The following is a 25,479-nucleotide window of genomic DNA, read 5'->3' as shown; positions in this document are numbered from 1 at the left end:
AAGCGGCGTTACACCCAACTCACTCACTGTCCACAAGATCACTGAGATGGTTTAATATAACTGGACTATTGTTGACTGTACAACAACATTCAGCAAACGATACCTTCATGTCCTTCTTGACACACTTGCAGCAGGAGCGGCATCGGTAGTACAGCTGCTTCAACTTCCTCCACACCAGCGACAGGAACATGCACATGTAGCTGATAAGCGTCAGCGGGGGCGGCAGGCGCAGCCGCTCGTCGAAGTCCACGATGATGGTGTAGCGCTGATACTTCCATATCTCCTCCGCTTCATTGCTGATTCGGGCGTTAGTGTCACTGGAGTTTGGATGTAAAAACTACACTTTAGAAAGTTCACAAATAAACATCGTTCAGAATGTTTCTTTTCCTATATTTTTCATAAAATTTTACCATGAATTTAGAAAACTCATTATCTGATTGGTCAGTCAGAGGTTTCAAATCACAATAACCACCTATCAAAAGCTGATTGAATGGCTGCATTACCATGTTAGTGACTATTTATAGAAAAGTACTTCTTTCTTAATCATTTTGCTACATGTTCATTCCAAATTAAATTAATTCAGCTTAATTAAATCTACAGTTGAGTATATCTGCTAATTGATCCAGGTCAGACTTGAAAGTTACAGCTCATACCCACGCCAGAACTGCCAGAAAATACCTGAACATAGCATAGAGTAGGGTGATGAGGACAAGCTTGGTGATGAGCAGGTACTGGATGACGATGGCATACCCCCCTAGGCTGCTGTAAGGGCATCGGTTCAACTGGTCACTAGCTGTAGAACAAAACACCAGCTGTCACTAGCTGTAGAACAAAACACCAGCTGTCACTAGCTGTAGAACAAAACACCAGCTGTCACTAGCTGTAGAACAAAACACCAGCTGTCACTAGCTGTAGAACAAAACATCAGCTGTCACTAGCTGTAGAACAAAACACCAGCTGTCACTAGCTGTAGAACAAAACATCAGCTGACATTAGCTGTAGAACAAAACACCAGCTATCATTAGGCGACACTTTTTTTATTTCTTGGTTTACGGATTTCAAACTCATTTCAAAAGTGAGGCAGGCCAATTAAAAAAATAAATAAAAAAAAGCCTCTCACATTTTTTTTACCTGAATTTTGTCCTAAAAAGTTAGGTAGGTATGAAAAAAAATATCCTGTCGTAATAAAAGTAAAATAACTCAATTGTTCAAGAACATTTTATTATATCCCTTGCACTCAGCTTGTGCAGGGATGACAACATAACAATATTCATGTCATGGGTGGAAATGCATGAAAAACGCTGCTATTTTGGCTGCAAATGCATGGGCAACGTTTAACTCTTTCAACACCAGCCAACCAGAAGATTACTGCTGTGACACCAAGTTCCCAGAGACTGTTGTGTGATAAATGAAACCAACATTTATCAATGAATTATCTGCTGAAATTAACATCTTTGCTACTACATGTTTGGCCATACACTATTTGAAAGGTCTAATTAATCCTATTGTTTAAAAATATGAAAGTTATGTGTATTTCATTATTTAAATAATTCATGAACAACTAAATAAAGTTCGTTTTAAATAAATAATAATGTAAGCTAAAACATTCATAACGTCCAAATTTAGCGCAAATCTAACGATTTTTTCGGCAAATATAAGAATTCATAAAATCCACTTACCTATTTCTTTTTAATTTTCATTTGTTTACGTTGAACATTATTTTAAAAAGAATTACAAATAATATCTGTCATCCCCCATTTCCCGATGATAGTGGCTGTCCGCTCACTAACATGAGGAAATACCTCGGTTTTCAAAGCTTCGTATGAATAACGCATACGTCCTGCCATGTCAGTATACATTAAAAAAACTTATATTGTTTCACCGACAAAATCTGCTACAAGGTTCGTGATTAGTCAAATTTAAGCACGTGACCTAAGGCAGCTAATCAAATTACAGCAAAGATAATTTTCAGACTTTGGCGAAAGGTTTGTGTTAAATCATGTTATTCTGAACGTTTTAGCATGAAATCGCGATCTATATTAAAAATATGGAACTTTATGGATGCATAGAGTTAGGTTACGAGCTGTGACAAAGATTTCTTATGCATATATTTTGGCATTAAGACATCGTGTCCGAGCCGAGAAATCCAGGCGACGAAAGCCGAGATGTCATTTGACTTACCATATGCGATCGCACGAAAAGTTGGAAATAATAACTAAGATGTCAGTTTGGCAACTTTTAAAGATACATTTTTGATGATTTTATTACTTTGTAAATAAAGACGTTTCAGCCCGTGAGGACCCGTTGTCGAAGTGTGTCCGAGAATTTTATTTTCAATAACATTGCGGGAAATAGTGTCAAGTGAATATATTTTTAATCTATAGATAAAAAATGATAAAATCAAATGGAATAGGTATTTCAGACATTGTGAAATGTGATAGATTTAATAAATGAATGATATGACAAGTAGGTTAATATAATTATAAACTATTTTGACGTGGCTTGGACGGTTTACCGTGCGGTGTGACTTGTGGCTTTGAACGGCCAACAGTGTTGAAATAGTTAAACTGGTCACCACTGCGCTTTGCGTTGACAAGCTTTGATGGTATAAAGAAGGATCCCAGCAAGAAATATCAGAGTGACTTCCCTTTGCTTTAAGCTGGACGAGGAAAAGAAATCTTTTTTTGTTTGAACTTTTTGTCGAAAAGATTGGCGGTAATAAAAAAAAGGGTAATTTTCATTTTTTTTTTTTTTTAACATTTGGACTTTGAAAGAGCGGCGCATCCGTAAACCAACAAATAAAAAAAATGTCGCCTTAGCTGCTGCACAAAACATCAGCTGTCATTAGATGCAGCACAAAACATCAGCTGTCACTTCAGCACAAAACATCAGCTATCATTAGCTGCAGCACAAAACATCAGCTGTCATTAGATGCAGCACAAAACATCAGCTGTCATTGGCTGCAACACAAAACATCAGCTGTCACTTCAGCACAAAACATCAGCTGTCATTAGATGCAGCACAAAACATCATAGACTGGAGAAGGTGGTTCCTGTCTGAGGAGGTAGTTATTTTTAAGAATAAGCAGTGCTTACCATTACAAAATAACAGACACAGCATCTATTTCTACAAACAAAATTAAAATTGTTACTTAATGACTGGGGTTTATCAAAACTGCATAGTTTTTTCAACATATTCAAATTGTCACAACTCCCTCAACAAAAAACATCATTTTACAAAATGCTGAATATTCCCTTCATCCCAACATATGCCCGCACACAGCATGAGACCCTGCATGTGTACTTACCACTGCCGGAGGTGCTGGAGCTGACTGAAACAGAAGGAAGGTTTCCTGTACTACAAGCTGTAGTGAAGCATTAAAAGTGCTGACTCAGCAGTACCGGTGTATGTCACATAGCAACTACTGCCTGTCAGGGCTCATGTTTTCAGCCACGGAGTATGTCACTCCCAAGTTATCCTTCACATTGGGTGTTAATAGTTTTCTTTAGGTATTCAATAAATGTTTACGTCCTTCGGTCTGTTGGGTCCTTTAGGTCTATTATTTGGTCTATAGTTGGGTCAATTAATGGGTCCATTGTGTCCATTGTGATTATGGCATTTTTACACCTCCGAGAAATAATTTGCTAAAATGGTGTTTCAGGTGACTTCCAATTTGCTAAAAACGGCGATAAACCCAACTCACTCACTCACACTTCCAATTTACATCTGTTCGTGTGCTTCCCCAAGTGTGTCACATGTCACATGACCTGACCACAGCAATATACATGTCTAATAATCCTAACAAAACGATTCTTCATGTGTATTTGTATGCAAGCAACTCATAATTAATTGGGTAATGGTGACTTACTTTGCATATTTGGCGCAAATACACAGCTTATCTGAGGCTCTGCAGGGCTCACTTGCACAAAGCGATCTTAGCACTACGAAAATTGTAAGCTTATGTTAAAGAATGGGAGTTACGACAATCTTAGCGCTAAGATCTCTTTGTGCAAGTGGACCTTGGCCTGTAGAGTACGGGCTCTGATCTGCAAAACCATCTTAGACATCCTGCACCCATTTCTAAGTTCCACCAGATTCTTTGAGGAAAATATTTTATAAACCTGTGCAAAGCAAATGCAGTGTGGGAAGGTTTGAGCACTGACTGTGGTATGACATTGTAGTGAACCTACCGCTGCAGTGTTCTATCGTCTTGTTGCGGTACATGTTGTTGCAGTCTTCATCCCCTGAAACAAGTATCGGGGAAACAGCATCAGTTTCATGTTCAACCAATTAAGTTCATGAGGTTATAAACTGCAAGACTTGGATTTCATTTTTCTGACTGTTTGTTTGTTTGTTTGTTGTTTAACCCCAAACTCAGCAATATTCCAGCTATATGATGGTGGTCTGTAAATAATCAAGAATGGATGAGACATCCAGTGATTGATATCATGAGCATCGATCTTTGCAATTGGGACACGACATGCATCAACCATGTTTGCGAGCCTGACCACCCGATCTCTTTAGTCGCGCCTAACGACATGCACATACAACAAACATGGGTTGCTGAAGACCTATCCTAACCTGGATCTTCATGGGTCAGGCTTTTTCTGAAACAATATTCATACATTTTCTTAACGGAAAAATGTAAAATTGAACTTAGCGTGCTTACAAATAAGCTGAAAATGATATTTTATAGCATACCTAAAATGCAGATAAATATCAAAATTGTTACGATAGACGACAGGGTTGAAGTGAACTTGCTTGATAATATTGCATTCAAAGAAGATAGAAGTTGCCATGACAACAACTGGTAGTTAGTCTCCATAGATACCACATCTCTAAATGTCATGTCAGTGATTGTGGAATGCTGTTTTGAGTTCCTACCTTCCAGGTCATCTATCTTGGTGAGGAACATGGCGAAGAAGGCGCGAGCAAGGGCTTTCTTGATGCCCTCCTGTGTGAGGGGATAGCTGGGGTACAGCACGGCGTGGATGGTGATGCCCCCGGCCACCATCACGATCAGAAACATCCGCATCCACGTCATGAAGTCCTTCCGTACCTACAGAAACAGAGCAGTGAATAGATAGTGTTCTACAGCATGCTATATTCCCAATCACGATCTTCTGAAATTCTACATGTGAATCCCAATGATGCCATATTCCCAATCATGTCAACCACCATGACTGAGCAGTCCATGAGTTAGTGAGGGACTTTCTTTGTTTAATGCAGCACTCAGCAATATTCCAGCCATATGATGGCAGTCTGTAAATAATCAAGACTGGATCAGACAATCCAGGGATTGACATCATGAGCATCAATCTACGCAATTGGGATACAATGACATCAATCAACCAACTCAGCGAGCCTGACCACTCAATCCAGTTAGTCACCTCTTACGACAAGCATGGGTTGATGAACAAGGGCCACAGCAAAGGGGATAGCAGGGGGCACAACAGGGGGGCACAGCAGGGGGCACAACAAAGGACACAACAAGGGGCACAGCAAAGGGGACAGCAAAGGGGACAGCAAGGGGGACAGCAAGGGGCACAGCAGGGTGCACAACAAGGGGCACAGCAGGCGGCAAAGCAAGGAGACAGCAAGGGGCACATTACAGCCATGAGTTGAAGGGGAGACAACTATGGGGCAATGCAAGGGGAGGTAACTGCACCTACCATCTTGTTGATGCTGATGAGCATGGGCCCGAGCGTGGGGCTCATGGGAAGGAAGACGGCCAGTGTGCGGTAGTAGAAGAGCAGAAGGCCAATGCTCATGATGAACTTGGTGGTCATGTAGTCCACGTAGGGGAAGAAGTGCGGCAGGATGCGGAAGATGGGGAACATCAACATGAAAACCATGATGAGGATGATCTCGATCGTCTTCCAGAATATTGGCACCTCAGGGTATTTCTAGAGAACAATACATGCAAAACATAGAGTTCAGACCATTATTATAACAGGTGAACATATTGCAATGATACAGCACGCAAGTTGAGTCTCTTACACTGCTATGAACAGTATAATTATAGAAATATGTCGCCCAAAATAAATCAGTCTTAATAAGAGACAAGAACTCATTTTAACTGGCTTAATCAAATTCGGTAAAGACCTTTGTCGGTAGAGTGATCATTGATTCATGTCCTTAAATGACTGAGCGATTCAGCCCAACTAAGACTTACGATAGTCGTACGGCTAACATCACTTTGTGAAACGGGACCCAGGTGGTCGGGACTAAGTATCTGCCACACACTGATGAGTGAGTGGTTTTACACCGCTTTTAGCAATATTCCTTGACCTTTACAACTCTGAGTTGAGTGAGTGAGTGAGTATGGTTTTACACCGCTTTTAGCAATATTCCAGCAATATCCTCCTTGGTGGGGAATCCAATCCGGGCATTCGACATGATGAGCAAACGCTTTAACCACTGGGCTACCCCACCACCACACAATGGTGACATTTTGGTCATCCAATCCTCACCAACAGAACTGAGAATCTGAGTCAGTGAAATTCTACAAGTGACATTTCTGTAACTAATCCTCATATAGAATCCCCACCATGGCATGCATAAAGGACAGGAACAGAACCAAAGTCTTTAGTTACCATGGAAACATTCATCATGGAAGCATTAAGATAAATACTAGGGTGGAGGAAGGGGGATATAGACAGAGCGCCAACACCGTGGAGTACGCCATTACATAATGGAGTGGAATGTTTCAGAAGTTTTAAGTGAATGAGTTGAACAGTACATTAGTCTTAACTTCATTGTTGTTCATCCATACATCTTATCCTTATTTAGTATATTAGTCATCATGGTGCATCATCTTAACCAAGGTCCTTGACCTTTCCAACTTTAGTGAGCATGGGTAGGTGGTGACAGACCAAGGATCATAATCTGGGTAACATCTGGGATTCAAACAAATGACCAGGGGATCTAGCTAAGGGAGATAACTTATAGTAAGCTGCAGCACCAGCAACCACTGGGCCACCTTCAACCTCAGGACTGTAACTTCTAGGTGTGGTGAAATGGGGTTTAACGTCATTCAAGATTATTGCACTTACATAGCGATGTGAAGGCACTAGTCTGGACTAATGCCGATTTTATAGTGTTAGCCCACTGAGATACCATGCTGCATGACTACCCCACTCAGACACAGAATACTGACTCCAAGCCAACCAGTCCTGGTTTGAGTCCCTTAATGCCAGGGTGCCAGGCAGGGTTACAACAAGTACCATATTTTGGTATTATATACCGTTTTTTGGTATGACATGACCGGGGATCGAACCCCCTGGCTTCCACTCTCGGGCAGACACTCTATCCACTAGACCGCAGAGAAGGTCGCTGTGACTCCTGAAGTTGGTTGAGTTAGTTTCAGGTGCTTTGTGTTTCATCGTTAGAATGTTAAAACCAACTCACTACTACATCGTTAGTCTACATGCATCCATTCTATTAGATAAATACCCAGGACACATTCGCCAACCATTTGTATCTGAGGCAGGACCCAACAAGGCGAGTTGAGCACTGATGATGTCACTGCTTGTTTTGATCGTGTTAATTGATGGACGGTGATAATTAGTAGAGATGCCAAGACAAAACACAAAGTTGCAGATCAATATTTCATTCCAAACAGACTCAAACTTATGCTGTAGGTCCAGAGAGATGTGACAAACAGATGATCAAAGATTATAAGCGGCAGAAAGATGCCTTCTTTAATACAAATACAGGGTGCCAGATAGATGTGTCAACAATAGTCTAAAAATTCATCGAATCACTGACTCTACGGATATTGCTTTCTTCTGTAGTATGACTACACAACTAAATTACTGTTTGTTTGTTGTTTAACGCCATACTCTGCAATATTCCAGCTATATGACGGAGGTCTTCAAATAATCAAGTCCGGACCAGACACTGCAGTGATTGACATCATGAGCATCAATCCATGCAATTGGGATACGATAACATGCATCAACCAAGTCAGTGAACCTGACCATGTGATCCCGTGAGTCGCCTCCTACAACAACCATAGTTGCCTGTTACGGCAACCATGGGTTGCTGAAGACCTATTCTACCCCGGATGTTCATGGAGTCCTGAATTACTGAAGAACTGTAGAAAGTATCACAGGCAATTCACACAATATCCTGTTTCTGGGAAATACGTTATGGCTGTTTCAGGAATTGTACAATTTTTCGAATATGAAACATTTGTGTGAATGAAAGTGAAATAAATCAACTAAGAAATTAATGACAGATCAGAGATTTCTGCGGGTTAATGCACCACTCCCAGTGTAAGATTTACCTGCTCTCTGCTGACAAAAGAAGAACATGACAAAACGTTATGGATATGCCTGTATGAGTCCTACACATTCACCACAAAATTGGTCAAATGAGCATCAGTGTTTCTATAGTTTGTCTTACATTTCAGACATCAATGTTAGGTGGCCTGTAAATAACAATTTGATCAAACTCTCACACCATCGGAATAAGATGACACGCATTCAACCAATCACGGAACCTGACCATCTGATCCAATACGTCACTGCAGGACCTGAGAAGGGTTCTGGTGACCTGTTTATAACACTAACAAGCAAAAGTTGCTTGGGACCTATTTAGAGTGCTAACGTGACCAAATTGCAAAAAAACAAATGATGCCTAGCAGAGGTGGACTCAGAGACTAGAGAGGGGGTTCCAGGGTGTCCCCTCCTTTGAAAGCCAAATGTAGAGAGAGGATTTTGATATTTTGGTCCCCTCCCTTTTAAAAATGCTGAATCCCTCCTTGCCTAGAACTATCAATATCTTAGCAAGACTTCCATCTAATGAAAGGTTTAGCAAAGGCTAAAAAAATATTAGTCTTGGTTGTCAGGAACTACCCACATCATCATTAAATCTGCTTCATGTTTCGTTTTTATTTCCCTTTCTAAAATCTTTTCAAAATTCAAAGATCAATGGTGTATTATGCACATACTTTTGTCCAACAGTGTTCAAACACTGTATTCCGGTATTACACTACAGGAAACCATTCATGTAGGGAGGCCCTTTCCCAGGTTGATTGTACACAACTGTCTATTTGGTTGCATACTAGTTTGAACAAAAAATACAACAACAAAAACACCCCCTGATGGCACAATATTTTCAAAGCCATTGCCTGAGAACCAATCCTTTTAATTTTTAAACCAAAAGAAGAATGTTTAAAAAGCAGATCAAATGTGAATTATACAAGTAAGAGACTTCCACTTCCAGAAACAGGCCAGAAACCAAGAAAGTCAGTATGTTGTACAAACAGTACTATGTTAGTGCCATATGTACGGTCAGCGTCAGACATAACCAAGTCAAACAACCATACAGTTTGTTTGTTTGTTTGTTTGTTTGTTTGCTTGTTTGTTGTTGAACGCTGCACTCAGCAACATTCCAGCTACATGATGGTGGGCTGTAAATAATTGAGTCTGGACCAGTCAACCCAGTGATTGTCATGGTGTGCAACTATTGTAAGGTACAATGCACTCAGCCAATCCATTTACTCGCCTCTTATGACCAACATAGGTTGCTGCGGAGCTAATTTATCCTGGAATCCCTACGGGGGTACAATGACGGGCAGCGTTAGTGCTTCGTGAATCAAAAGCTAACTGGAAGTTTGAAATAGAACTGACCGCTTTCTTGACAAGTGTAGCTCTGACGAGTTCTGCCCAGATGATGACGGTCCAGATGAAGACGACGCTGTTGAGGTAGACGTTCCCACACGAGGGCCACAACACTGCCACACTGAACAGCACCAGGAAGAACACATAGAACAGCTGGAACACAACGCTAAGTGTATGAGTAGGTGGCTGGATAAGTGGGAGGGGTATGGGCGAGTGGGTGGCTGGATAAGTGGGGTTGTGTTTGGGTGAGTAGGAGTATAAGGGTGAGTAGGTGGCTGGATAAGTGGGAGCATGTATGGGTGAGTGGGTGGCTGGATAAGTGGGAGCATGTATGGGTGAGTAGGTGGCTGGATAAGTGGGAGCATGTATGGGTGAGTGGGTGGCTGGATAAGCGGGAGCATGTATGGGTGAGTAGGTGGCTGGATAAGTGGGAGCATGTATGGGTGAGTAGGTGGCTGGATAAGTGGGAGCATGTATGGGTGAGTAGGTGGCTGGATAAGTGGGAGCATGTATGGATGAGTGGGTGGCTGGATAAGTGGGAGCATGTATGGATGAGTGGGTGGCTGGATAAGTGGGAGCATGTATGGATGAGTGGGTGGCTGGATAAGTGGGAGCATGTATGGATGAGTAGGTGGCTGGATAAGTGGGAGCATGTATGGGTGAGTAGGTGGCTGGATAAGTGGGAGCATGTATGGGTGAGTAGGTGGCTGGATAAGTGGGAGCATGTATGGGTGAGTAGGTGGCTGGATAAGTGGGAGCATGTATGGGTGAGTAGGTGGCTGGATAAGTGGGAGCATGTATCGGTGAGTAGGTGGCTGGATAAGTGGGAGCATGTATGGATGAGTAGGTGGCTGGATAAGTGGGAGCATGTATGGATGAGTGGGTGGCTGGATAAGTGGGAGCATGTATGGATGAGTGGGTGGCTGGATAAGTGGGAGCATGTATGGGTGAGTAGGTGGCTGGATAAGTGGGAGCATGTATGGGTGAGTAGGTGGCTGGATAAGTGGGAGCATGTATGGATGAGTGGGTGGCTGGATAAGTGGGAGCATGTATGGATGAGTAGGTGGCTAGATAAGTGGGAGCATGTATGGGTCAGAAGGTGGCTGGATAAGTGGGAGCATGTATGGGTGAGTAGGTGGCTGGATAAGTGGGAGCATGTATGGATGAGTGGGTGGCTGGATAAGTGGGAGCATGTATGGATGAGTAGGTGGCTGGATAAGTGGGAGCATGTATGGGTGAGTAGGTGGCTGGATAAGTGGGGGCGTGTATGGGTGAGTGGGTGGCTGGATAAGTGGGTGGGTGAGTAGGTGGCTGGATAAGTGGGTGGGTGTATGGGTGAGTTGGAGGTGGGGGTTTGGGGTTGTTGTTTTTGTATGGATGAATGGGGTGTGTGTGTGAGTGAGTGGGGGGTGTATGGGGGAGTGTATGGGGGAGTATGTGTGAGTGGGGGGCGTATTACAGAAGATACACATAAAATCAGTTGTAATATTGCTAAAAGCGGCATGCAACATTGTTTCAGTTTTTACAGCATGTCAGTTGAAGGAGGAAAGTCCCAGGTCAGGTCATAGATGCTTGTTGGTTGGCTTGTTGTTTAACACCACAATCCATATTCCAGCTATATGACGATGGTTTGTAAAAAATCAAGTCCAGACAAGACAATATAGTGATAGACATCATGAGCATTGCTCCATGCAATTGGAATACAATGACATGCAATCAACCAGGTCGCCCTGACATTCAGTCACCTCTTACAACAAGCACAGGTTGCCAGGGACTTATATTCTTACCCAGAATGCCCATGGGTAGTCCTACATGTAACTTACCACTCAGGTGAAACCCTTGTGTAGGAATAACGCTCATGGGGAAAGCATCTATGACCTGATTTACTGGACAGATCAACAACCTTAAACAGATCTAAAGTGATTCAAACTCACAGCAGTGGAACCTGGCATAGCTAAGGGAGGTAACTCTGCAACCCCCGATGGATGAAGACACAGATGGTACCAACCTGGTTGATCCAGAACTTGGTGATGGGGGCACTCCACAGATAGAAGATCTGTTTCCATAGCGGCAGCTTGATCCCCAGGTTCCCCCGAGCAATCAGACTGTGTAACTTCTGCCTCACAACAGATTTTTTCTGAAAACAAAAGGTGTCGCCACCATTTCAATGTTTTGTTCTTAAACACTTGCTGCATTAATAATGTGTACATTCATGCTTCTTGCAAGTGAGTGGTTGTGTGGTTGAGTGGTTGAGTGAGTGGTTGAGTGAGTGGTTGAGTGGTTGAGTGAGTGGTTGAGTGAGTGAGTGAGTGAGTGGCTGAGTGAGTGGTTGAGTGAGTGAGTGAGTGAGTGAGTGAGTGAGTATGGTTTTCCTCCATTTTTAGCAGTATTACAGCAATATCATGGCAGGGAACACCAGAATGGGCTTCACACATTGTACCCATGTTTGGAAATTGAACTTGGGTCTTCGGCGTTTTCCCTACCACTAAGCTTCACCATCTTTCAAGGAAATCATTGAGCATTTCTCTTAATTTCTGTCTACTTGTTGCTCATTACAACAAATGACATCTTATAAACTGTCGCCATGGTTACATGACATAACACCCTACACATCAACCTGTGTCACATGTTTCTGTTAAAGATCCTGGGTCTCAGCCTCAGAAATTTGTATTTCTTAAAACTATTCCAGAGGACAATTGAAAGTATATTTCACTAGTCCTCAGAGATTATACCTAGTCCTGCTTGCACAAGACAAAAATGTTCACTTTTCTGTCAGTTTCAATCAGTCTAATTTATAGCCAAATTGAAGCATTGAGAACTTAGGAAGAGAATATATGGATGTCAGCTTTTTTATTATGAGGAACACAACGTATCGGAGTATATGCTTACTCCTTCATCAGGTGAATGAACGCCAAGAGGCAGAGAGCATATATGTAAATGTAAGGACAACAAAATTAATACGATAACAAAAGGTAGAAACTAACAAGGGAAGGCCAGCGGATAATTGGCGCTGATAGGTGATTGGCTTCCCTTGTTAGTTACAGCCTTATTTGTGCCTGACACTGACTCATGTCACAGAGAAAGATCGGGACCCCGGTCCCCAACCCACCCTCTTGACCCCCAAGTCCATGGACATCGGTCGCAGTAGCATGGTGTCCTCTGCAATCTCCACCTCCTCTTCATCATCATCTGTAGCAACACATTGGACCAATTAGAATACTTGTGACAATATACTGAACCAATCTGAACGCTTGTGACATCATCCCATCGAACCAGTCAGATCATTTTTGACATCCTCCTCCAACTATACCAATCAAAATATGTGTCACTAGATCATTACCTTAAACCAATTAGAATAGTTGTGACATTACTTTAAACCAATCAGAATGCTTGTCACAATATCACGCTGAGCCAGTCAGAATGCCTGTGATAATGTTACACTGAACCAATCAGAATGCTTGTGACAATATCACACTGAACCAGAAAGAATGCTTGTGACAATATCACATTGAACCAATCATAAAACAGGTTACAATAATATCACAATAAACCAATCATATCATTTGTAACAACTTCATCACACTGTACCAACAAGGATCCTATAAAGTATGAACCGATATCCATACCTCAGAATGTTTTTCAACAAAGATCAATTTGATACGACGATGATCTCTTTTGATCATAATGCTCACACAGAAAGGAAATCATGGATGATAAAAAAGCCTCAGTCTGTTTAAGATGCATCTACTATTTAGACAGCTATAGTCAAACATCAGAAACTTGTTAGATTTGTTTGTTTAATTTAACGCCGCACTCGGCAATATTTCAGCAATCTGACGGTGGTCTATAAATAATCGGTTCTGCACCAGACAATGCAGTGATTGACATCATGAACATCGATTCACGCAATTGGGATAACAAGTCAGGAAGCCTGACCACCCATTAATGTCGCCTCTTATGACAAGCATAGTTGCCTTTTTAGCATCAGTTGCTGTAAGCCTATTTTACCCCAGATCTTCACGGGTCGGAACTTGTTGAAAGAAGTAAAAGTGAAAACAATATATGAAACATTCAAAAAAAATTGAGGATACATTTATTCATGAAAATAATAAGAGGATTGGCTTTGTACCTGTTTCAAACTTCTGTTTTCCCTTCTCTTCCGGTTCAAAGTAGACCCACACGTACATGGGGAAGACGAGGAACACACTCAGGTAAATCTGGAACAACAACAACCCTGTAGCAGCCTGGCCTCTTCTCCATGTCAGAACTGACTCACACTTTGAGTTGCCAGATACTGATGACCTACTACCAGATCGTCATCATTCCGGGGCAACAGAGTTAACTGACTTTAAAAGTCCAGTTTCCACCCTTGCCGAACTAGGCTGGAATTACTGGGCTCGATCTTAGCGCCACCAGTGGCTATAACCAGTTATGTCTCTTCTACGCCTCGCCTATGGACCAATCAGATTCCACCTCTCGTATCGCTTGCATTTGCTTCACACAAAATGGTGGCGCCGAGTAAGGACGATCTGATCGATTATCAAGATCTATATTGTGATAAAACGGGTTTTACATCGCGAAAGGCATCAAAACAAGTGAGCACCTTGATTAAAAACATGAAAAGATTTGGAAAATATCTGCTGACAACGAGTTGGCGGTGCTCATGTTTAGCAAATCCTGCAATCGAGCGAAATCTGCACGACAGTTTACGAACCGAATTTCGATTTGGTGCGCGATTTTGATTGGACTATGCATAGACTCGTTAGTCCAAGGCAAGGGTGGGAACTGGACTTTGATAGTCAGTTAACTCTCTTGCCTCGGGAAGATGCCAGATCGTAAGATAAACTCCACACAGAAACAGTCCACTAAACATATCTTTGCAGCTCTAACTTGGTTTCATTGTGCGCAAGATCATTACACTACAATGCATCTTCCTAATGACACAGGTAATTCATGTTTGACCTTACAGGTACGCTGTACTCTGCCAATCCCTATCTTTATGGCAGGGGCACCAGCAAGTGACTTCACGCACAGTCCCGGGGAATCAAACTTAGCCTTCAGTCCCCTCCTCTTCAGTGTGATGAGTGAACACTTTAACTACAATTCTCTTCCTTACGTGGAACACTTCTAAATGCTATTTCACAGACTTCATTGGGAACTGGATCACAATTATAATCTTCAAGTGCTACTAGTCAATGAGGACTACAAGTTAGTTGTCTCCTGCTTGTCGACCATCATGGATATTGAAAGAAGTAAGATGAAAGATGTAATACCAGTGAGGTGTACAAGTTGTGAAAAGAGTCTAAGGGAGCTTAACTCTTGTTTGAGAGTTAACTGACTTTAAAAGTCCAGTTTCCACCCTTGCCGAACTAGGCTGGAATTCCTGGGCTCGATCGTAGCGCCACCAGTGGCTATTACGAGTTATGTCCCTTCTAAGCCTCTCCTATGGACCAATCAGATTCCACCTCTCGTATTCACTTGCATTTGATTCAAACAAAATGGCGGCACCCAGTCAAGAAGATCTGGTCGATAATCAAGATCTATATTGTGATAAAACAGGTCTTACATTGCGAAGTCATCAAATTACGTGAGCACCTTGATTAATAACATGAAGAGATTTTGAAAATATCTGTTGACAACGAGTTGGCGATGGCTGCCGTCTGCCATGTTACATTTATGGATTAATGGATAGCAACTTCTTTATTTACTGTAAAGGCGACATTTCGGTTTAGATCTTTGTACCGTTGTCAATCAAGGGTCCCAACAATTTAAAGAATAATTTCCCCCCTATTTCTCATGAGTATTGCCAACAGTTGTTAGTCTGCCGTATTACCTTGAGCCAAATCCTTGCTTGACAACGGTATAAGGATCTATACCAAAATGTCACATTTACAGTATTAAAGAAGTTGTTATCCATTAAAAGTGTCTACTTTGTCATCCGTCAACTTCTAAGTCCTGCCTATCAAGCAATTTACCTTGAGCCAGTCAGGTAGTGTGGGCTGCCCCCAGTCCAACTCTCTGATGTGTAGGTTTCCATACCAACGGCGAGACAGCCACTTCTGGCAACAAGGATGTGCAATGAACCATTTGTTTTTGCCCATCCTGGCTATCTCCACCACTGTCTTGTCATTGAAGTCTTGCAGAGTCTTGTTGAGAGCTTGAAAGGCCTGATTGGTAGAGTCCTTGTAGCAGAGGCCCAACAGGCTGACGGCCATCTGGCCAAACTCACTGCAACACAACCACATCATGCTCATAGCTCAAACATGACTGATGCAGTCCTACCTTTAGAGTGAGTGAGTGAGTTAGTGAGTATGGTTTTCCGCCGCTTTTAGCAATATTCCAGCAATATCACAGCTGGGGACACCAGAAATGGGCTTCACACATTGTACCCATGTCGGGAATCGAACCCGGGTCTTCGGCGTGAGGAGCCAACGCTTTAACCACTAGGCTACCCGACCGCCCCCCTACCTTTAGAGTAGAACATGAAGTTTAGCCTATTTCAGAGGGACAGCCTCCTTGGTCTTGTGGACAGAGTGTCCTCTGACAGAGTGAAAGGTTGGTGGTTCAATCACCTTGGCACCTCCTTGGTCAAGTGACCAGTGAATATCTGGGTAGAGAATAGGTCTTCAGCAACCCATGCCTGCCGCAAGAGGCGACTATGCTCGTGGTGAAAGGCGACTAATGGGATCGGGTTGTCAGGCTCGCTGACTTGGTTGATGCATGTATTTGTATCCCAATTGCGTAGATCAATGCTCGTGATGTCTATCACTAGATTGTCCGGTCCAGACACTATTATTAACAGACTGCTGTCATATAGCTGGATATTACTGAGTATGGCGTGAAACAACAAACAAACAAAAACCTTGGTCTAGTTGGCAGAGTGTCCTTCCAGAGACATGAAGGTTGTTGGTTCAATCACCTGGGTCCCTTTCCTCAAAGCGATCTTAGCGCTAAGGTGATCGTAAGTCCCATACTTTAACATAGGCTTACAATCATCGTAGAGCTAAGATCGCTTTGAGGAACGGGCCCAGGGCTCTTTATGGTCTAGTGGATGGTACTGTCCATCCAGGGAGCGGAAGGTTGTTGTCAGTCTCTGGGTCAAGTAGGGCTGGGACGAGTCCAAATTTACTACCGGGGTACCCACCCCCCTATTACCCGTGTACCCACTGTAGGTTCCAGGAGTTGGCTCAAAATGTCCGATTGGGAACATTTTTAGCATAGCCCTGGCAAAACTTATTTAGATACATGTATTACACAATCTGGTTATTCATACACTGAAGTTGAACTAAGTTAAATCAGGAGGAATGGGTGCATAGTCAGAAAGAAATACGAAAATTAGTGACTTGTAGTGTAACCATAGGGCTCTAGATAATTTTTGTTATTAAACAATATATCATGTGACTAACCCGGGTCCGGGTAGTCCTATGGGTACCCGGGTCCTACTCAGTACCCACCTGACCCAGGTACCCAAGTTACCTGTCCCAGCCCTGGTGTCAAGCTCATGGATGTTAATTATTAAGAACTTATCAGTGTAAGAGACTAACCTTTGGGCTTTCTCAAGGGGCCTGGAATGTCTTTGAAGAAAATAATTTTGATCCCCCCAAAATTGTTTTTGCTGCTTCCTTGCAAGTATGAAGTATGACTTGAGGCATTGACAGCAGTGACAGACAAACACCTCAGCCCCCTCCACCCCAAATAGTAAATGGACAGTCTTTATGACTGGTCCTGATCATTGAACACCAGGTGTCCAGATATGGATGAGGAAGTGGGTGTACTCACATTGCTGTGTTTTTGACACTGTACCGGATGTCCGGCTCCTTGCACCACCGCTTGGCCAGGTTGTGCATCAGCATGCTGATGATAAGAGCCATCGCCATGGGGTCCTCCGTCTTGCGCCAGAACACCTTGGCCAGCTTCGGTCTGTTGGTCAGTGCTGCCCAGAACACCAGCGTGTTGACAGCCTGCACATGGTCAGTGGACATGGTGACTACAGACTTCAACATGTTCAAGGCAAGATGATTTTTATGTTTGCTTCACTTTTTGTTTAGAAAAATCATGTTCAATAAGTGTGAAACAAACAAAACAAAAGACATTGAGGATTTTTTCTTATCTCTTCAAAGTTCTCTAGATATGTTGCTCATCATGCAATGTTCTTAAATTTCTTTGTCAGTCTCGCAACTTTATTGTATTACAGACACAACTTTAGTGTGGTTAACACTTTGCCCTGAGTGGAATCAAATCTTTTTCCACTTTTCATTTTTTGAGTTTGACTCCTCCATTCATTTTGTTATTTTTAAGAATATCACCTGGCATACTTGTTCACAATTCTCCAAACAATATTCAAAATACACTAATACACTTAAATATATATTGAACAAAAAGAAATGGACTAGCAAATATGATCATAATTCATGTTCACGTATAAAACCCAATCTCAATGTATCTAAGGCTTAAAAAAAAGAAAAGAATTGGTTCTCAGGCAATGGCCTTTGAAAATATAGTGTGGGCAGGCGTTGTTTTTTTGTTGTTTTTCAAGTTAGTATGTAACCAAATTTTGCATATTTTTTTTTTAAATATTTGAAAATGGAAATAAAATCGACCTTATGATGATGCGGGTGGTGCCTGTGAACCAAGACTATTATTTTTTTTAAGCCTAAGCTCCAGTTTATCTCACCCTCCTCTCAGCCACATCCTTGTCCGTGATGTACGAGCCGAGGGCGTTCATGGACAGGGTGTAAGGGTTGACCAGCTTCGATAGTCGAGTACACCGGTATATGAGCCGGTTCAGGTCACAGCTCTCAGTCTCAACAAACTCCCGGTCCAGGGGAGCGTACGGGTCCTACAATTGGAGGTCATCACAAATCTTAATCCTGGACGCTATGAACTCAAAGGTTATGAAAATTATATTTATTTGGTATTTTGTTGCATAAAGCCCCATTTAGTAATATTCCACCTGTATGACAGTGACCTTTAGATACTTGAACCTGGGCCAGATACACCAAAAATGGATATTATGAGTAACTGTTTTGACAAGCAATCAACCAAGTCGCTGAAACTGACCACTGCCCAAGTACTCAACCTGCATGACAAACATAGGTTGCCAGGGACCATATGTATCCCAGAATCCTCCCTGGCATGATTGAAAAGTTCGCTGCCACTACATAGGGACTACACAACAGAGTTCATCATAGCCCTTATCTGCATTGTTTCAGATTGTTTCAAACTGTTTTAGATTCAGATTGTTTTAGATTCAGATTATTTCAGATAGTTTAAGACTGTTTTAGATTCAGATTGTTTTAGATTCAGATTATTTCAAATAGTTTAAGACTGTTTTAGATTCAGATTGTTTAGATTCAGATTATTTCAGATAGTTTCAGATAGTTTCAGATTGTTTTAGATTGTTTCATATTGTTTCATCCAGTATCAACCTAAGTCAACAACCAGTGAATCTGTCCAATCTGTCATGATGCAGTAGAAGTTACCACAGATAATCTCCAGAAACGTACATCGTCTGTGGAAGGGTCTTACGGAATGTCTTAACTAGCAAAACCAGACATCTGAGTTGTCCACAGAGAATACAGTGGAGGCATAGCAACAGCAACAGCAGACAGACCCCCATGTCCCCTACCACAGACTTCCCTAGCACACCCTCCAGACAGACCCCGATGTCACCTACCACAGACTTCCCTAGCACACCCTCCAGACAGACCCCGATGTCACCTACCACAGACTTCCCTAGCACACCCTCCAGACAGACCCCGATGTCACCTACCACTGACTTCCACAGCACACCCTCCAGACAGACCCCGATGTCACCTACCACAGACTTCCCTAGCACACCCTCCAGACAGACCCCGATGTCACCTACCACTGACGTCCCTAGCACACCCTCCAGACAGACCCCAATGTCACCTACCACAGACTTCCCTAGCACACCCTCCAGACAGACCCCGATGTCACCTACCACAGACTTCCCTAGCACACCCTCCAGACAGACCCCGATGTCACCTACCACAGACTTCCCTAGCACACCCTCCAGACAGACCCCGATGTCACCAACCACAGACTTCCCTAGCACACCCTCCTGACAGACCCTGGTGTCACCTACCACAGAGTTCCCAACCACTCCCTCCAGACAGACCCTGATGTCACCTACCACAGACTTCCCCAGCACACCCTCCAGACAGACCCCGATGTCACCTACCACAGAGTTCCCTTGCACATCCTCCAGACAGACCCCGATGTCACCTACCACAGAGTTCCCAACCACTCCCTCCAGACAGACCCCGATGTCACCTACCACAGACTTCCCCAGCACACCCTCCACACAGACCCCGATGTCACCTACCACAGACTTCCCCAGCACACCCTCTAGACAGACCCCGATGAAGAACTCCTTATCCTGGGCGTTCTCGAACAGGTTGTGCAGACGCTTGTGGTGGAGGTAGCGGTGGACCCGGAAGCCCTTGTTGAGAAACAGCTCCACAAACTCCTCGCGGCCTGTTCTGATCAGCGCCTGGTGAAACACATGGTCCTCGACCTGTAACACCATGGACAACATCAACCTCTGTGATACTGACCCAGGGGTGTCTCAACAATAGGCCATAACAAAATAGTAATAAGATTCCATCCCTGATGAATAGGCTATAACAAATAAAAAGCCTACCAACTCACATCATTATACTGGCCCAAAGGACCATCGGACAAAGAAATTGCCTCTTTGGGCATATATTCAGTCAAAAAACACATCAATTTTAATAAACATCACCAAGTTCTCAAGGACAACATTTGCATAAAGAAGGCAAGATGGCGCTTCAATTTGTGCAACATTCCAAGTTATATCAGTTGAATATGATGTGTACAGTAAAGTACAGTTATAACGAACACGCTTGTAACAAACTGACGGATATAACAAACTTAGTAAAATCTAAATATTTTTTACATTTGTATACTTATCCTGCATTACTCCTTAATGCATTCACTGCTTACTTACGACAACTAGAAGGACAGCGCTGCGAAGGTCCTGGGTGAAGAAATAAAGTTGTTGTTCTCAAGTCCCAATCAGTGGCCTTCTGTCGCTGTCCTGTGACCTTGATGACACCCAAGGTCATCTTCACATCACTGCCGGTCGCCCAAGCTCTTAGAAGTAAATACGGGTATCAATGACCGCTTCCTCGAACCACGCCTAGTCTTGGAGCGTCGAATGAAAACTCGAACTGCTCGCACCGAGCCCAGGAAAACTTCACCATGTACGATTCCCACAATAGTCGATATCGGTGGGATGGTGAAGGAACGGTCGGGTTGGCCTGGTAGTAGATTTTAGCAATAAAATCACAGCATAATCCTAGATGTCCCGTTCCGTGCGTCCCATGCTCAAAACGGATCCGGGTTGAGTCGATCACATGTAGTTCGCTCACCCGTACCGCCACTGCTAATGCCAAGAGAAACCATTGTTTCCTTGGTGAGGTCATGAAATGATGCAAGCTCCTCACAGCGATAGCCCATTCGCGGAGCTCTCTATACTATACCGAGAGTGTAACAAAGGTGTCACGCGCTGGGAAGGAGCTTGAAAATGAGGATGCAATGAGCGGCTCGAAGGGGGCCCTCGCAAACCTCGAAGTACCACGTTCAAGTCCCAATCAAGTGGGCGGAACTTGGCCTTCTGATCCTCAAGCCTGAATGAGCATAATATGGCCTGTAGTTCCATGACCTTAATCACATTGTGATTTTCCGGAAACGGCCAACACTAAGATAATTGCAGCCAATTACGTAGTAATGGTGCTACCTTCCAAGTGTTTTTGGGTACACAATGTAGGAGGTATTCCTCTAGGAATTGTGACGCAATCGTAGGGTCTTGATTCTTTTCTTCCCTGTAAAAAGTCTCAAGTGATCCCCACTTGTCATCGTCGTCTCTGGGAGAGTAACGATGAACTAAAGCTATAGCTTTGCTGCCCATGTCGAAATAACCCTTCGCACTTAAACGCCTTTTAAAGACGAACCATGCGTGCAGACGTTGGGTGAGGCAATTTTCTGTTGAGGGTGGATAAGTAGGTTGGACCACTGTTAGAGGGGTAGTGAATCGTTTTAGATTTTTCCGAGCTTGACGAACTACCCTCTCGCCGGTTACCAGGGTGCGACCAAAGGAGAGATCGAGATACCTTGTCTCCTTGATCCCCTGTATCACCTTGGGAAGTAAAAGTGGTGGCAAAAAAGTGTAAGTTTTTTGGCCTTCCCAAGTGATACTGAACTCGTCCACCGCCCAAGTCTGCGGATCCGGCAACGGGGAGATATACGTCATGAGTTGGTGGCCTAGGCAAGTAATAAACAAGTCAATGTTTGGTTGCCTGAATTCCTGAAGCAGTAACTGGAATGCTTCTGTGAGAAATTTCCACTTGGTGGGAGCCACCCTGTCTGGACGTGATAAAGTATCGGCCAGTATGTTTCTACATCCAGGTATGTGCTGAACTATGAACTTTAGTCACAGCTGATCCACTAGATGGAACAAACCTGAATGTCCTTAGACGTAGAGAGTGGGAGAGTGTTGTTCCCCGATTGCACAGGCACCACACCGCAGTGCTGTTGTCTGTGGATATTGCAAGTTGGGCTAACTGTGGTTGATTCTGCCAATGTGATATAGCCAGAATTAAAGCTTCAAACTCCAAGTTGTTTATGTGCCACTTCCATTGAGCGCCGGGCCATAGCCCTGAGCTTATCTGGTCTTGTAAGTGAAGACCCCACCCCTGAAAGGGGACGTCCACAAACAGGTGTGTATTCGGGGAAAACCCGAATAAAGAGACTCCGCAGACATTCAAAGCCACAAATTGAGGCAAGGCTCTAGCTTAGTCGGTAGAGTGATGGCCTTGAGTGGATCCTGACTCCTGATGTAAGGGTTCAGGAAAAAATTGAATTGGTCACAGTTGTAAGCGGCCCATGCTAGTTAACTCCTGTGCCCGGGTGATTAACCCTAGCAACACTTGCCACTGGCGAAGTGTGTGTCGTTGGTGTAGAGTAGATGACAAAAGAAGTGGAAACTTGTGCCATCTGTCCCTCGGTACAGATAGGATATCCTGGTCTGTCTTGAACAGGTCTCCTATGAACTGAAGTCAATAGGAAGGAAAATACTCCCAACTTCGCCTCATTGATTGTCTATCCCAGTTATTGACATGTGTTGATGATACAGTAGATCGCCCTCCATCTACGACTTGAACCAAGTGTTCGTCAAGTGTAGATAGTTATTGGCTTCATTACTCCTGTAACTAGCCATAAGTGTCACTGACATGTCAAATGGGAAATACTACCACTGGTAGTGAACCCCAATGAACTGGACCTGAAAAGTCTACAGTTGGGATGGATAGTCGAGACTGATCAAGAATCAAACGTTCGTTGAACACAGAGAGATTGTGGATCATCCTCATCTTGTCAGGGTCCTTCATGAGTACCAGGTAGGTGTGAGGATAAAACCCCGGTGTAAAGACTGGGTTGTGAACCCACTCTACAGCTCTTCTTACCAACAGTATGTCAATGTTGGATTTTCCCAATCAAACTGTGGTCAATGGTGGGGTTATCTCTACCCGTATACGGACACCATGATATAGTGCGATAAGTACGAAATCATCCTTGAGACTTGTCTCTGCTAATCCCTTTCCCAGTAAGGGAATGCTGGTCTTCCCTGAGAAACGCGCGTCTAGGCTTATAATTCCCTGACTTGCCAGCCCGCTTAGACTTTCCAAGATTTTTGGGAACTTGACGTGCGTGTCTGCGATCTGTTCGTTGAACAGGGGAGTAGATGACCAAGATTGACGTAATAGACTCTTGGGTGTAACGGTAATCTCCGTCAGAACGGTCTCACGATGAATTTTCCTGTGGTCAAACTGACGCTGTAGGAAAAACACCATAGTTTTGAAGTGATCTAATCAGATAGGGTTATCCTCTAATAGATTCTGATCCACTGCAAACATTGACGATATTGGTCGCTTAAATGACGGAGCAAATGTGAGTTTTGGAGAAGTCTTCCTCCAATGACCTCGTGGTGTCCCTCTTATTTACCCCGTTATCAGGGGAGGGCGTTACTGACACGGGATGGTCTGCTACCCAATCGGGTACATGTGCTAAGCTGATCATGTGCCGGTTACGTAACCGAGTACACTCTAAGCCTTTGGGCTAACGTAATTGTAGAGACCTTGATTGGTACGCAGACGCTGCGCTCAGCGCAGGTCTGGAATGTTGGAACAGCGCTAAGCTGATCGTGCGACGCTTGCGTAATAGGAGAGCTTTGGGTAGCAGTCAGACGCTGCGCTTAGCGCAGGTCTATGCTGGATATGTTGGAACAGCGCTAAGCTGATTGTGCGTCGCTTGCGTAATAGGAGCGCTTGGGTAGCAGTCAGACGCTGCGCTCGGTGCAGGTCTATGCTGGATATGTTGCAACAGCGCTAAGCTGATCGTGCGTCGCTTGCGTAATAGAAGTGCTTGGGTTGTAGTCAAGTGCTGCGCTCGGCGCAGATAAATCAGACACAAAGCTCAAAGGTATTGAATGGATCAAGGCTTGCGTCTAATCTAACCCCATCATAGCATCTTGATACGCTGGTGCTGTCGCCGACGTCACAGATTAACATACATGTATCTGGAAGTGTCCGGCGGCTGAAAATATAGGAGCAGTTACGATACTCACAAAATCCTCCGTTATTTTTTATTTCGGTGGATGGTTTACTTCTGCAGTCACAGGCGTCATAATACCTGCCGATAATAACGGTTGGGTGGTAATGACCGAACCATGTCATTCGCTATTCTGCGATAGTGACATTCCTCTCGTCTCTAGACGAAATAACTGCAAAATATGATTGTGAGTAATCTGCTTTTATATAGTAAACTCGTTGGATTAGAGATTTACACAAAAATTACATTTTGAATTTTGGCGAGCACATCTACGTGCATGCCTAGGACCGTGGATAAAGATCTTTGGGCGATTATTCCACGACAATATGTACACCACGCAAACATAAGTTATGCAATTAAACCATTGAAGCAATGGTACTGGAAGAATGCCGTAGAATTGAACAGTAATCTATCGGCAAAAATATGAATTGCAAGGGTATACAATATTTTTATATACGCAATTCAATGTAAACCAAGGCTATTTACATTTAGAGATTGGAGAGCACATCTGTGTGCAAACCAACCAACGTGGATGATAATCTTTGTAAGGTTTTTTCCACGACAATTAGTACAATGCTCAAAGGTATGTTACGCAATTAAATTAAACCCTTGTTGATGAGACAATACTGGAAGAGTGCCGAAGAATTTGAACACTAATCTATTGGCAAAATTATGAGTTGCAAGGGTATACAATATTTTTGTATGCGCAACTCAATGTAAACCAAGGGTATTTATATTTTTCATTTAAGGTTTGGAGAGCACATCTGCATACAGACCAAACAACATGGATGATAATCTTTGTAAGATTTTTCCCACAACAATTAGTACCACGCTCAATCATAAGTTACGCCATTGTTGATGAGGCGGTACTGGAAGAATGACATAGAATTGAACAATAATCTATCGGCAAAACTACGAGTTGCAAGAGTATACAATAGTTCATATACGCAACTCAATGTAAACCAAAAAGACCAACAAAAACCTATTTAATCGCATAAACTTAGGTACGCAATAAAAGAATTGTTGATGAAGCGGGACTGGAAGAAAGCCGTAGATTTGATATTAATCTATCAGCAACCATATTTTTAACGAGTTGAAAAAGTATACAATAATTTGAGTATACGCAACTCACTGTTATGCCAAAGCTAGTAGTATTTAAGAACATAAGAATATGTTATACATGTGTAGCTGAGAATTG

At 43.1% G+C, this 25,479-nt stretch overlaps 1 protein-coding gene across 1 annotated transcript in view; it reads right to left on the bottom strand.

The window, feature by feature from the left end:
- Positions 1-25,479, bottom strand: part of LOC139450076 (transient receptor potential cation channel subfamily M member-like 2) — a 69,096-nt gene that overhangs the window by 19,370 nt on the left and 24,247 nt on the right. Inside the window, exons 11-24 of the mRNA XM_071231717.1 lie at positions 19,978-20,169; positions 18,304-18,468; positions 17,409-17,590; positions 15,605-15,857; positions 13,759-13,846; positions 12,739-12,818; positions 11,638-11,766; positions 9,639-9,782; positions 5,673-5,906; positions 4,885-5,059; positions 4,191-4,244; positions 3,308-3,331; positions 679-793; positions 104-317 (exon numbers count right to left, since the gene is read on the bottom strand). Coding sequence (XP_071087818.1) covers positions 104-317; positions 679-793; positions 3,308-3,331; positions 4,191-4,244; positions 4,885-5,059; positions 5,673-5,906; positions 9,639-9,782; positions 11,638-11,766; positions 12,739-12,818; positions 13,759-13,846; positions 15,605-15,857; positions 17,409-17,590; positions 18,304-18,468; positions 19,978-20,169 — 2,049 coding nt within the window. The remainder of the gene's footprint in view (positions 1-103; positions 318-678; positions 794-3,307; positions 3,332-4,190; positions 4,245-4,884; positions 5,060-5,672; positions 5,907-9,638; positions 9,783-11,637; positions 11,767-12,738; positions 12,819-13,758; positions 13,847-15,604; positions 15,858-17,408; positions 17,591-18,303; positions 18,469-19,977; positions 20,170-25,479) is intronic.

The sequence above is a fragment of the Haliotis cracherodii genome, unplaced genomic scaffold (assembly GCF_022045235.1).
Source record: "Haliotis cracherodii isolate W230 unplaced genomic scaffold, xgHalCrac1.p SCAF_8, whole genome shotgun sequence".
In the NCBI taxonomy this organism is placed as follows: Eukaryota; Metazoa; Mollusca; class Gastropoda; order Lepetellida; family Haliotidae; genus Haliotis; species Haliotis cracherodii.
Note: the sequence above shows the minus strand (reverse complement) of the source record. Positions and strands in the feature narration are given on the sequence as shown.